The sequence below is a fragment of the Myzus persicae genome, unplaced genomic scaffold (assembly GCF_001856785.1).
Source record: "Myzus persicae strain clone G006 unplaced genomic scaffold, MPER_G0061.0, whole genome shotgun sequence".
Lineage (NCBI taxonomy): Eukaryota > Metazoa > Arthropoda > Insecta > Hemiptera > Aphididae > Myzus > Myzus persicae.
Window position 1 is genome coordinate 80489 of NW_019102577.1, and position 15019 is coordinate 95507.

Below are 15019 nucleotides of genomic sequence, written 5' to 3' on the forward strand. Positions count from 1 at the left end.
CCTACATTACTCACTGTATTAGTGAAAAGGCTGCAATATTACGACCGTCTTTAATAAAATTACAACAACTATAAGTACATATCGTGTATTTTAAAATCTGTCGGTTCTTGTGTTCTTATAAAAAAGGAATTGTTTACACACAATAGATAGAAAAGATTCAAAGATCTTTATATTTATTGTGAAAGACACTTTTTCCGGTGTAAGGTGACAGACACTGAAAGGTTAGGTTGAACGGTCTTTTGAGATGTTTAAATCGAAACCTGCACCTTTTATAATTATAGTTAAACACGTTCATCTTACACGCGCAACCATGCATTGTCGGTGTCCTTTTATGAAAACCGCGACCCCTTTGAAACACGAGATGCCGAAAAGTATAAACGCCGCCAGAACCTGCAAAATCTAGGTGTACGCAAAAGAAATGTCAACATGTCTAATCCAACCGCCCCTATTCATCAGCTATACCGCCGGTGATGCCACACACATCTTATTATAAAACGGTTTACATGACAATCCCACAAAGAGATTTGACAAATTAGGAAGTCTGTTGAAGGCAATTAGTCACATTTTGCATTCTGACACAACGAAAATTAGTTGTAAAATATGGAAACGTAATATGAATTATAATGACTTTTATTAGTAACTATGTTTATACGAACTACATGGTAACAACTAATATTTATGAACATATTAGTTTTTAGTTAGGTAATTAATCCAAATTTTGATTTTGTAAAAAAAATTTGTCCAATGCATGGAGTTCGTATGTGTACCTCGGTATTGAGTAGGTAACGCAATGGATGTATTGAATTTGAATTAAGATTGCATACAAAAAACGATTCTGAGCAAAGACGGTGCAATCACAAATGATAATTTATAATTAATTAATAGTACTATACTAGAAACTGATTTTTCTTTAAGTAATTCGGTAAATTAAACAAAGTTTTTAAAAATTTAAATTACTAATTACAGTTGAATCATAAATTATTTGATACATGCATTTAGCACATAAACAACTTCAAACAGTGATATTGTATACCTACCTATTTCTTATTGTGAACAAAATCGTTTGTAAAATTAACTTTAACTAATTAGTAATAAATCAATTATCAACAGACTATTCATCAGTACATGGTTGTTTAAATTACGATCGTTGTACTCAATTCTTACTAATTCAGATATTTTTCTATTTGTTCCGAATACACACACTTCACAGTGTCAAAACATCACATTATACCTATATAATATAATACTCCATCTCATGAATATAATCATGAGTTCTTAATCCGAAAGTAGTTTTAGGCACATAATTATTGTTGTAAATTATTTTTAATTTTTGTTTCCTATTATTTCTTTTCTAATTAAAAGCATTTTGGCCGATGATAGTATAGTGTTATTCCGACAGAGGATAATAGATCAAAAACATATTAAGCCAGTAAAACAGGTGGGCGTGATCCACTCATACGGCCATCCGACATAAATTAATTTATAGCATAAAAAATGTTAATTATGATAATTATCACTCAGCAAACTCCTTGTTATAATACACAACATAATGGAGGTTAAAAGTATCTGAGCACGCAGAGTACCTGGTGATATCAGTTTTAGACAAGACTAAAATATTTATATAAGAAAAAATACTTGATAAATTATAGACCGTTAATCTGTACTCCGCTTTAAGCATGATGCACTAGTGTCTAGATGGTATACAGACAATCAGCTAAGTTAACCACTTTATAAATTATGCATTATCATAAAACAAAATTTATTTTATTCAACAGTGACGCCTATTTTACAATTGCTAGAAAAGTCAATGGACGAAGTGCATCATTTTTAAACCCCAAAATAAACTATAAACCATTCAGTGCTTATAACTATAGTTTCCAGTTGGCATTCGTAAATGTTTATCTAATTATTTATATCTTATTCGGCTGATGATATTTAACTGTGTTTTTCAATTTTTGAATAAGTTTAAAAGCCGTTGAGTAAAATAAATATATAAATTCTCAATAAATATATTGCCTAGAAATTTACATAAATCTTATGTAGTTTATAAAAAACTAGATCATTTGTCATAAAAACACCCATATGAAGTGTATAATACATAAAATAAAATAACGTTTTTAAAATAACGTCTATTGAGACAACGTTGAACAATTAGTCAATGTTAAGCTCTTTATTACGTTTCATTAAACAACAACTTTCTCCACGCGGACCCCCGCTGATGCTGATATGCATATTTACTGTATATTTTTACATTATACGATATTTATTATTCAAATACGAAAAACACCTAACAAGATGAAATACATCAAAACAACACAACTCTAAAAATTCAGACGATTCTTTACTTTATAATATATTGTCAAATATGATAAATTAACAAATGCCATTAAAACCCATATTTCAATTAAAAGCAAAATACGATAATAATATACAAATTATTGAGTAGGTGGTTGTAATAAACAGTAGAAACTAGAAAGAACCAAAAATACTTCAATTTTGTAATACGAAATAACTAGTAAAAATATTCAAATGTAATACATAACATAAGGAAAAATAATATTTTCAGGGTGACATGTTATGCGAAACTTGTCTTCCAACATCTCTATAATAAGACCGAACAATATAGAAAGTATATTTTAGGATATTTACATAGATAGGGAGCATAATAATTTCAACTATGAATATAGTTTATTTAAAATAATTTTAAATTTCTATTTTAGAGTATTAATTAAATATAGCTGGTTATTATACATTCTTTTATTAATTTATTAATAAAAACCTATTAGTTTCTTTGAAATGCATAACACAGAAGATAAAATATTTTTAAAAATTTTGAATTGGTTTACTTATGATTAGAAGACATTATTATTCATTCAGTTCAATCTGGTTAAAAAAAATGCTATTCAATACGGACAGATGTAATTTTAAGTGCCCAAGGGCGGTTTCTTTTATCTCTTTGTCAACACTGGAAGCGGTACATACAGTTTTTTTTAGTTTTTTGCTCAAGGCAAAAACTTTATAATCCCTTTGTAAATGCTCAAATCTAAAAAGGAATAGAACAGCACTTCATGCAATATTCTTTATAACCGATCCCTTTAAATTTAAACTATAATTGAAGAGCAATTTAAAAAACTTAATAGTTTTTAAATTAAATATGTAGTACTAAATAAGAGAGTTTGTCATTTTTCAGATGAATGACAAATATAATATATTATAATAATATTATATTATACGCACAGCCAATAGATATGCGTATGAGTCATAACTCATGAAAAAATAAAACATTTTTTCAGTACGCACTTTAATCTATTAATTATTTTATTTTTTTGGAACCTTTGAGGTATTTTATCAATCGATTATGAATTCCTTAACCATGCACTTAAATCACCAGCATTATTAAGTTTACAAACTGTAATTACAATTTTAATAGTATATACCATGTGTTTGCCACAGTGGCGGATCTAGGAGATGGAGGAAATATGAGGCGTGACTATTTATCATTTACATTTTTAAATTTGCTAACTTATGAGGAACTTTGTATAAACCAAGCTTTTTATCCTAGCGATAACTATTAGACTGATGTTTATAAAAAACAAAGATTTAAAATATCTATAAATAGCTTAAAAAGATTCAAAACATTTTAAACATTTTGTTATAAATATCAAATTATAAAACAAAAATCTGGTGAAGTATCTGAGTTTATTCGTTTTTGAATTATAACAATATAAAAAAGTCATTCTATGAGAAATCATTAGTTAATGGTTGAAAATCTAATGTCATTAAAATATGTACTTCAAACACGAAATACTAATATACCTAAATGTCATGTGACTTTCCGATAAACTTTTATTTTTTGTTAAAAGTAGAAAAATTATGAGGAATCTTGTATTAAATTTTCAAAACATACGAGGTATAAAAAAAAAAATTTATGAATTTCTAATTCAAAATAATTTGAAAATTGTTATGATTTTTGTCAAAATTCTAACTTTAAATTTATCAAAAATATTGTTAATGTGTATTTTTGAGATTTTTTATTGGTATATGAAAAAATTATGAGAAACCTCTTATCACATTTTCAAACTTTTTGACAAGGTGAAAAAATGTTATCGACAATTATAGAAAAAAAAATTGAAAATTGAATAACTCAAAAAGAGTCAACATATTTTGAACATTTCACAGTATACAGAGAGTAGATGAGTATATTTTTAATAATTTAATACAAAGTTGCTATGTAGACAGTCCATAAAACAATACCTGTGTCTCCCAAGTAATCGATATGGCACGGTCGTAAAGAAAATGTAATATTGTCTTATTAAAAAATATAATATATTAATGTATACTTACAATTACACATGTATATATATAATATATATATAGTATATACATACAATATTTCATATTCCCTCCCTTAATAAAATTCTTAATCCACCATTGGTTTGCAATATTATCCGCATAATATGCTATACCCTGATCTCATAATCAATACGAGTTATTATTATTTTATTATTCTATACATAAGATCAGTCTAACCTAACCTCAAAACGAAATATTCCTGTCAAATAACACCGGATAAAAATTAGGTTTCTAGGAGGATCTAGGAAATACTAGGAAATACAAAATACACTATTTTTGACTATTTTAAAATGTTTAGATGTTTCATTATGCGAATTGCCCAATACAACTTGGCACTTGCTGTTTTTAATTGGCAACACATTTTTTCAATGCCAGATTTTAGTAGACCGAAGTTTTCTAAATCATTTTGGGGTAAAGTAGTGTTTTAATTCATTTAGTAAATTGTCGAATTTTCAATAATAATTCTAATTTTCCAAATTTCCATACGATTTCGAGTGTTTTTTAAGTTGTAACTTAACTCGGTGTAATTTCGTCAATTTTTAGTTTTAAAGGCATAGTTAAAAGATAGAAATGACTTAAAAACAATTGGTCTATCCAGATCTAGTGTTTAAAATACATGTTCTTATTTAAAAAATTGTATTACGCATTTACGCATGCGCACAACGAAAGAACTAAACATTTTAAAATCGTCAAATAATATGTATTTCAGTATTCCATAGCTTTTGCTAAAATTCTGATGTCACCAAACAGAAATATTTAAAGAGAAGTATCTTTTCCTTATGTATTATGTAATAGTAAAGTACCAATAGTACCATCATAGGCGGACATTTAGTTAAATTTTCGGGTCTAACATCTAAGCCCTCGAAACCCTTCCCCCACATCCAACTGTTATAATGCGTTACTAACAAAAATATAAGTATACTATAACGAATGACAAAAGACATTAAGTAATAATTATGTACTAATATTATTAATTAGTATTTAGTATTAATTTTATTCTTATTATTATTTTTATTTTAAAATCTGAGTGGCACACTTGACAATTCAATTGGTACATAAGTAATCACAAAAACGTCGAAAACAAAACTCTCACAATTTCCGTAATCCGTAATCTGCGTTTTTCTTTATTCGACATTAATTATCGCAACTTCTAATCATATTATTCTATGACCATTTTTGGAACTTAAGACCTTGTTTAGATTTTCAAAGTTATTTGTTTGCTAAATATTTTGAAAACGTTAAAAAATAATATAATAGATCGATAACTACTAAAAAAAAATAACAGTAATAATTAAAAGTCGAATAAAGCTTAATTTTTTTTTAGGGGGGGGGCTATTGAAATGTATGGCTTTAGCCCTATAAGCACACCCCCTCCCAATTTACTTTCTTTACAATTTGCACATAACAATAAAAAACAAAATCATCAGATCTTGTTATTAATTTTGATTAAAATTGTAAGAAATATTGACACCTGTGGATGAAATAACAACCAACAATTAGGTCAGTTGTAGCTTCTGGATAATATTTATCCTTATTTTTTATTGGTTTATTTAAGTAAATTCTTGTCTCCCAAACATATTAAATAAATAAGAAAAAATGTAAAAAAATTACAAAGTTTTGTAATATAATATAAAATACATGATAAACCAAAATAATATTGTTTGATTAACATACAAATGCAGTGTCAGCCTGGCACACAAAAGGCCCATGGATCATTTATGTTAAGGAGCCCAATAATTAAATACATATAAAGGCTCCAAAAAAATGTAGATAACATTAAAATGAAACAATTTGTCTTTACCCTGGACCCCAATAATTCTCAGGATGGCAATATCTTAATGAAAAAATCTCTAAGGAAAAATTGGTCCTAAAAATAATGTCCTATATAGAAAAGAAACACGCCAAACAAATAAAAAATTTAAGAGACCAGGGATGGACACCAGGTCGACACTGCATAAAATTCAAAATTTATTCAACAGCTAATTTTAATTTAAGTAAGCACATATTTTCTATACTAGATGTAAGACAGCTATATTATATACCTTTTATATTGTAAGGATTGTGGAACAAAAAGTTTAAAAAACAGTAATTTTAATATTAATAACTATAAATTAGTTGATATAGTTAGAGATAAGATTTCAAACCTCAAATTTGTATACTTTATGGACTACTTTTCTTCAAATCTTAAATGACTCATTTTAGAGGGGTTTCAAAGAATAGACAACTACTTAAAAATTGTGTAAAATTTAACTCAAAGGATTTTAAATAAAAATAAAATATCACTAACCTGTTAGATGATTTCCAGTAAATTCAAAGTCGTCGTCTTGATCCCAATGTTTTAATGACAGATTATTAAGCGGAGTAGCATTGGCGAATTCCAAATTTGCAAAATGCCAGTCCAGAATTTGACGATCTTTAGTTGATAGATATACATCACTAAAAATAAAACATCTCTCATATTATTTGATACAAAAATAATAAAACAAAATATAAACTTATAAAATAATACCCTTTGAAATAGAGGCTGAAACACAGTACTTACTCAGAATCGTTTGTTATATTAAATAACTATAGTATATTACTAATCTACTCAATGACGAGGCATACTCAAAATATTTCTACACAGAACCACGTCTCTAGTTTGTTTTAATTTATTATATTTTATTAATGTAATTAATACATAAAAATACAGTCAAAAGTGCTCCAAGCATTTAAAAATAAGTTCAACTAATAGAAATATTACAAGGAATCTTAATCGATTTTCAGAGCAACAAAGTTTAAGTAATTTATTGAGCACTAGCTATAACATACAATTTATAAGTTATAATTTGAGTTAAAATAAATATTAAAATAAAATAGTAAAAAAAATAGTTGTACTAAATAAACTATATCTATGTATGAAAATTTAATATTAATATACCTTGGTGGAGATGCTTCCATTTCTTTTAGTTTTTCTTCGATTTCATTCTTTTCCTCTATTAATTCATCCCATTGCTACATAAATAAATACATACATTTAATATCATCACAATAATATTCATTATCTTTATAAAAAAAAAATATTTAGTTATAAAGATTTATCCTTTTTTGTAAAATAATATACACTTACTTTGAGATTAATGGCTATTTCTCTCTTAGCTGAAAGGTATGCAAAATTTGAGCTAGCATCATTACATTTTTCCTCAGCATTCTCTTTTTTCTGTGTAGATAAATCTTTTAGAATGTCTTGCACTTCAAGTAACTAAAAAAAATTTTCTCAATATAGGACATTAGATATAATATGAATAATAGTAATTATGTTATTATTGAATATACTTTTTTATAATTTGTTTTCAGTCGTTCTTGTAAAGCTACAACACTTTTCATATACTGAATCAATTTCTCTTTAACATGTTTCTCTTGTAATCTATGATATACAAAATGTAAAAAAATTAATGATATAGCATAATATTTTAATTAACATTTTTTATTTAAATTATGGAGGATTTCCCAGTGGAAATTACTAAATGAAGACATTTTTGGTTGTTATCTCTAGGCTAAATTTTCTAGAGTGAAAATACAATCATAAATTCATAACTCTTAATATTAATGAAAAAACTTGTAATATAGTAAAGAATACAAACTTTATAACCCATTCCAGTGCGTGACCTAGTGAAACAGGTTTTCCATTACAATAATTGAAGTCTAAATGATGAGATAAATAACTAGTAGCTTCCAAAAGACGATTGAATTCTCTCTCAACCATTTCATCTTTATCTTTAGGAACTTGCTATAGTACAAAAATTATTCCATTAAAATGTTATATATTTAATAATTTAATGAATGAAGTTTTTACTTACAGTAGATACCAATGCATTCAATTTCCCAGGTTCATATAATGGACATTTTTGACGTATCCGATGAAGTTCCATGTTAATTTGTTTAGATAGCACTGTCACTGGATTACCTCCTAAACCAGTAACTACCATTGCACCCAAATCAGCGACATAACTATTTTTACGAAAAGTAGCAATGCGCCCACCAACTCGATCCTTAAAAAAATAATCATTTAAGTATAAAATTAATGCTAAATGTAAGATATATTATAGTACCCTTGCTTCTAAAACAATAACTTCCATGCCAAATTGTTGCATTTGTTGAGCAGCAGCTAGTCCTGCTATACCAGCACCAATCACAATAGCTTTTCCTACTTTTTTTACAGGTAGAGGCTATAAACATAAGTAATTAATAAATAGTATTTTCATTAAAAATTGTTTTTTTGATATGCAATAACATTACAACTAAATATCATACTCTTACTTTTAATCTCTTAAACACCCCAAAGTTTATGAACCCATGACGCTCCAAGTATGCATAAATCCGTTGAATAAGAGCTTTATCAGTATTAAAAGGTGGCTCAATCAATGGGAGAGCAGATTCAAAAAGTAATTGTTGTTTTGGATTATCCAACCATTGTTGTAACTAATGATAAAACAAAATAATGGTAACTTTTTACTAAAATTCTCCTAGAATAACATTAGTATTTAGTTACCAATCGATTGCGAATGTGTAAAAAAACTTTCTGAGTTTGAGTTGGTCCGTGAGCTACGTCCGAAAAACAGTAGGCTTCATTTGAAGTCATTTTATCAAATGGTAGACGACTATGAAATGCTGCTCCTTCCAAACCTAATAAATTAAAAATGTATTTTATACATAATATTAAAAAAACATATCTTAAATTCTTAAAATATAGTTGGTACCAAACTTAAAAACAATATACTTAAGGAACCAAATTATTCAAAAAATTTTCAAGATAAACTCTATTGAAAAAAATTAAAGATTGAATAAATAAATTAAACTTAAAAGCTTAAAAAAGTTTGAAATCGATTTGGTTATTGTATTGAGACAACATTTTAAAGTAAAGCCATTATTGGCTTATAAAGTTATATAGGTAGAAAACAAATGTTACCCAGAGTTTGAAAATTTGAATTAAAAATACAAATTTTCATTTAATATTGTATCATTATTTAATGATTGAAAAAACTAATTTTACCTGTGGGATCATCTTGTTCGGAGTCCAATTCAAAATCATTCTCCTCTTTCATTGGTGTTGCATTATCCTCAGATACATTATTGTCAGGAGCGCTATCAGTGACATTAGGAGAAGCTTCATCTTCATTGGGTGCACCTGAATTCAACTAATAAAAAAAGCTCAAAGTAATTTATAATGCTCTATATAAAATCAAAAATGTAATCTTACTCGAATCCGCTTGCGACGATTAATTAATGCACTCATGGCTATTACTTTGGACAAAAAATTAATGAGTTCACAATTCTGCAACAACAATGAACTGATTGGAGGTACAGTTTATTATAACTTCTAAATAAAAATAGAAAAATAAAATTATTAGGTTGATGTAAGTTTTGAAATAGTTTCTAATTTAAATTACAGACTTGTCTGTATTTATGAATTAAATTTGTTAAGAAAATATTTTACATAAATGTATAGAAAAAACACTCACCGAAGTATATTTGATGAATTATCAATGTCGAAATAAACGAGAACCGAAAAGAGACGATTTACGGAACACGAATAGGACAACAAGTAAATTCAAATTCAAATTTCAAATGAAAAATGAAGCAGAACTACAAAACGTTCAAAACATCTGTCGCAAATATTCATAAGCACAGCTGCAGCAATTGAGTTTGGCGCTCATTGTGATAATGATAACAAAATACCGGGAATTTTCAGAAAATCAGAATGCAATTAGTAGTATAGTACGGTTCTAACTTCAAAATTTTTTTAATAATTCTAAAACTTGTAAAATTACAACTCGTGCAATTTATATCCCTAATAGTTATTATTCTCTGTGGTACTAAAATAATAAAAATATTATACTTTCATTTTTCATAAATGCATACAACCAATAGATAATTTATCGTAAAATCAAAGTTCAAACTATTTGGCGGGGAACTTAAAAATGATTACTTTTCGTCAATCTTTTAAGTTAGGCCATCAGTGTAATTTTAATTAACAAAAATAATTTCTCTACGCATTAGCATTTAGCACCAAACACAATTAAATTTGGTAATCAAAACAAATTTGAAATTATAAATTATAATATCACACGCTGATACCCTGATTATGTGATATCACTATTTAAATGATAGCTTCTTGATAAATGTTAGGTTATTTTGTATACTATATATTATACCTATCAAAAACGTGTTTGAATGTCAATTTACAATTACTTTACTAAGCTTCAACGCTCTGTCGCTCTAGCTGATAGTACGAACTACGAGTTAAACGTTATGCCGTTATGGTAAGAAAGTCAAAAAATATTACTTATTGTTATTTTATAAGTAATTACATCCATCCATTATTTTCTAACATACCAAGAGTCTAAAATACTATTCAATAAATACCTAAGTTGTGAGTAAATTAAATATATTTTTTATGATTAGTGGTAGTGAAACTATAGTAATAACCAATAAGTAATACCTTATTTACATTTACTCTAATAAATGTAATTGCATTAATTAAAAATAACATTTTCAGATAATCTTTTCAAATGTCCATTTATCACGACGAAGTAGAAATAGAAGATTTTGAATATGACGAAGACGATGAAATGTATTATTATCCATGTCCATGTGGAGATCGTTTTCAAATAACTAAAGTATTTAAATAATTAAATTATACCTAATTATTACATATCTTAATATTTAATTACACATAATATTTAATGAAAAATTAGGTTTTTAGTTAGGTACCTACCTATTTTTTTTCTATGATTTACAGAAATACAAGTTTCACACTAATATGAATTATTCAAAACATTCTCTTTCCATAATATTTAAAATTATAAATGTGCAATGTTAAACTTAAATGTCCTTGTTTTTAGTTAACTTATATTTTATTGTAATAGCATGATGAAAGAAAACAAAATGTTCATTCCTATGAAAGTTTAAAAACTGTTTTTCCTATTTTATTATTATCATTTTACATAATTATATAGCCTGTAAATAGACCATACTATTTTCAAATTGATAACCATACTTACTTGGTAGACAACTTGTGCTCAGGGGCATGGCATTTTTACATTATAGGTTTATTCCGTACACATGGTTAACTTGGTTGGGGCAACAAATGTATGTTGTCTGAGCATGGGCTGATAGGCCTGCCGGGAAACCGGGCATTTCCCGGTGGGCCCTCCTTCATATTTCGGTAATGGGGCCCTTTAATAAAATGCAATTACCTACGATAGAAATAATTTGAAATTTTTTTTTCATGGGGGGGGGCCCTTTATAAAATTTCCCGGTAGGCCAAAATTGGCCTATACGCCCATGTGCCTGAGTGCCACCCCACATAAACTAGTTGGTACCTAGTACGGTTTATATTTTAAAAGTTTTAATTAGTAAATAATTTTATTAAATAATAAATGTACTAAATTTGATACAAAATATATTCAGTATGTCTTACTACAATAATGTTATTAATTTTTTTCTAAATACTGAACATATTATAAATACATTTAAGAAATTGTTTAATTTCCATTTATCTTTTATTCATAATGTGATTAGTTTAATACATTTCTCAATGTAGAATTTGTATATTTTTAATTACAATAAGCTTATAATTTTTTTTAGGAAGAATTAGAATCTGGAGAAACTGATGCTACTTGCCCAAGCTGTTCATTGGTTGTAAAAGTTATTTATGACCCTGTAAGTGTATTTTTATATCTTGTGGAAGTTAATATTTTTAGATATTGTAATCCTATTTGAAACAAAGCACACATTTGCTAAATTGAATGGTTTATAAAACTAGTGTCTTTACATGTCTTGTAAATTGTTATTAATATCAATACATTCAGTTATATTATATTTCAATATGGCTTGCATTAACTACATATTATGTTTCATTATACTACATTAATAGTACAAATTTCCTATTACATTCTTAAAAAAATATTTATTATTTTTCTCAATACTATTATCCATTTAAAAAAAAATTTAGTAATTTAGGTTGTTTTTTTTTTATTGAAATTTTGTAATTTACAATCAATCTCGACAATTAAGTGTACATGCTATAAGTAATTTTATGAGCAACCCGTAATTTAGGTTAGTTTTTAAATTAATATTAAAATATTTCATTTTTATAGAAATATTTAAATATGTATTAAACTATTATCTTAATGACTTAAACAAACATGTACATTTATACATCATGTATTTTAATCAAGATTTCTAAGTTCTTGCCATAACATTTGATTGAATAGTTTTTAGACATAGCCTATAGTATTAAAATTCCTTGAACTAAAATCATTACTGTGGTTAATACTTAATACAACATTTTATAATATATACCTATTAATTTTTAAAGCAATTTTGTAACACTGATGCAAATGATAAATTTATCAGTAGTCTAATAGAGTGGTGAATATAACTTAACTTTATGAATCAATGTTTAGCTCGATTTCTACAACCTTGTTTATATTATGAATTATCTCACATTTAGTTACACATTTTTTTTTTACCAGGAAACTTTGCCGCATAAACAAACTATATCAACTAAAACAAAAAGCTTAGAAAAGTGTTAGTTTAATGGCTGGATCATCAAGAGGAAAGAGAGGAGGGGGGCGTGGAGGTGGTAATAATGTTGGTCGTCCACATATATCCATTGGTCCTGACAAATTAGAAGCAGATGACCCACTTGATTTTAAAGCCCCAGAACTCTTTCCACCTTTGCGGGCAACAGTTACTGAAATTGAAGAAGATAGTGAAGATGAAGATCTGATATCTTTTGAAAAGAAGTTAGCCAAGCATTTTAATAATTCTGCTTCATTTATTTCCAAAGAGGAGTTTACAAGCCCTTGGTCTTACCTTAAATCTATAGAAAATCATAACTACTTTCCACCATCGCTGTTACCAAAAAAAAAAAAAAGTTCACTGGATGATAAACCATTATCTGATAAACAATGGATGGAAAAGTTAAAATCTGAGGTGACTAATCATGATTATTTATCATTGCAAGAAGTTGTTTCTGCTAAAAAAAATAAAATTGACGATTTCCTTTGTCCTGCCAACAAAAAGAAAGCAAAAACTGATAATTCTACTACATCACTTTTGATTAATGAAAGTATTGCCAAAGAACTTGATGAAGAAGAAGACATTGATGTTGAAGATAGTGAAGAACCAAAAAAGAAAGAAGATGAAGAAAAAGATGAGCAGCCCAAAGACATCGAAGAAGAATTTGAAAGTGATGTGGATGACGAATTAGATGATGGTACAGATTACAATAAAAACTATTTTGATAATGGCGAAGGGTATGATGATGATGATGATGGTCTGGACGATAATGATGCAATTTATTAATTATATTGTGATAAATCCAAAATTTAATTTTATTGTAATTAGTTATTTTTATGGGTAATGCTAATTTATATTGAAACATAATTTATTGTGATTGATTTAATTTTATTAATACAAATTAAAACTAGATAAACTGTAGAAGTTATGTTAAATATTTGATTGCATCAATAATATATTACTATTATCATTTTATGTAAATATAAACCTTGAAATAACATTTCTCATGTATTTTTTTAATTAATCCTTTTTTGTGCTGTTTGTGCAACGAATAAAACATAATATTATATTTATTAATTTTTTACCTAACCTAAATCTGGTTAAAATTGTAATTATAATTTTAAGTCAACTACATGATGAATATACATTATATTATTAGTATATTATTATAATAATATCAATAATTCAATAAAATAAATTTCTATGCATTTACATATTTTTATTGATTAGTTTAAAAATGAACTATGTAAAATAAACATTTTAATCAGCCTAATGTGAAAATTAGTAAAATGTTATATCTATTGCATATTTTTTCCATATTTGGAACATGTCCAATTATTATACGTGTTCTATTATTATTAAAAAAAAACAATGCATATTATTATATTTTTGTCATTCTTGTGCGCAATTTAATAGAAAACATTAACTGACGTGTATTTACATACCTTCACTTCCCAGGCAATACATTAAATTATCTCTCATTTATTTTAGCTGAAATTCAATCTTTTTTTTTTTCCAGTTTTGAACCGACGGCGCCGCGGGGATTGCTTTCGCATTGCTGCCGCGACGCCGCAACTGAAATTCTATCTACTTTTTTTTAAGATAACTGAATACCTACATACAATACAGAATGTGCAATTCAATTTATACATGCTACTAATTAATTAATAATTCTATTTATTATGTAGGTAGGTACTTATTTAATAAACAAATAAAATGTATTTTATCTATATATTTTTTTACCTCTTTGTACAATTGAAATGACCGCTCCCTTACCATTCCTTTTTCGGCCAGTAGTTTTCTTTATTAACATTATTACCTACAACTGTGTGAAAAAATAAAACAATAAACTGTTATAACATATTACATTAATCGAGTAAAAATGAATATAGTCTCATAATACATACATAATAATAATAATTATGATAATAAAATATGCATTCACAAATACGTCGAAAATCAAGATTTCCTAATATAATAGTTGAATAAAAATTAATATAATCTTATAAAACCTATATAATAATAATTATAGTAAAAAAATATACATATAAGTACTTAATTGATTTTCCCATAATGCCTTTAAAATGGAAACGACATG

At 26.7% G+C, this 15019-nt stretch overlaps 2 protein-coding genes across 6 annotated transcripts in view; one reads left to right on the forward strand and one right to left on the reverse strand.

The window, feature by feature from the left end:
- The window catches only part of LOC111032601 (lysine-specific histone demethylase 1A), an 83742-nt gene extending 69027 nt beyond the window's left edge, over positions 1 to 14715 (reverse strand). For 2 of the 4 annotated variants that reach the window (XM_022312990.1, XM_022312989.1), the window contains exons 1-12: positions 14665 to 14715; positions 9593 to 9667; positions 9386 to 9530; positions 8885 to 9018; positions 8653 to 8814; positions 8445 to 8561; positions 8193 to 8384; positions 7977 to 8122; positions 7669 to 7759; positions 7463 to 7594; positions 7274 to 7347; positions 6641 to 6789 (exon numbers count right to left, since the gene is read on the reverse strand). In XM_022312990.1, coding sequence (XP_022168682.1) covers positions 6641 to 6789; positions 7274 to 7347; positions 7463 to 7594; positions 7669 to 7759; positions 7977 to 8122; positions 8193 to 8384; positions 8445 to 8561; positions 8653 to 8814; positions 8885 to 9018; positions 9386 to 9530; positions 9593 to 9667; positions 14665 to 14700 — 1453 coding nt within the window. In that variant the 5' untranslated portion in view covers positions 14701 to 14715. Of the gene's footprint in view, positions 1 to 6640; positions 6790 to 7273; positions 7348 to 7462; positions 7595 to 7668; positions 7760 to 7976; positions 8123 to 8192; positions 8385 to 8444; positions 8562 to 8652; positions 8815 to 8884; positions 9019 to 9385; positions 9531 to 9592; positions 9713 to 9854; positions 10404 to 14664 lie in introns of those variants that run through there. The other 2 variants (XM_022312992.1, XM_022312991.1) reach the window with 2 other exon arrangements.
- LOC111032602 (DNA-directed RNA polymerase III subunit RPC7-like) lies at positions 10535 to 13726 on the forward strand. Of its 2 annotated transcripts, none has more exons than XM_022312993.1 (4): positions 10535 to 10765; positions 10892 to 11012; positions 11983 to 12057; positions 12873 to 13726. In XM_022312993.1, exon 4 carries the CDS (start codon positions 12937 to 12939, stop codon positions 13705 to 13707), a length of 771 nt encoding a protein of 256 aa, XP_022168685.1. In that variant the 5' UTR covers positions 10535 to 10765; positions 10892 to 11012; positions 11983 to 12057; positions 12873 to 12936; the 3' UTR covers positions 13708 to 13726. The 2 variants fall into 2 exon arrangements, with proteins under 2 accessions (XP_022168685.1, XP_022168686.1); XM_022312994.1 differs by having other exon boundaries at positions 10535 to 10655.
- Positions 14716 to 15019: the final 304 nt, after the last annotated feature.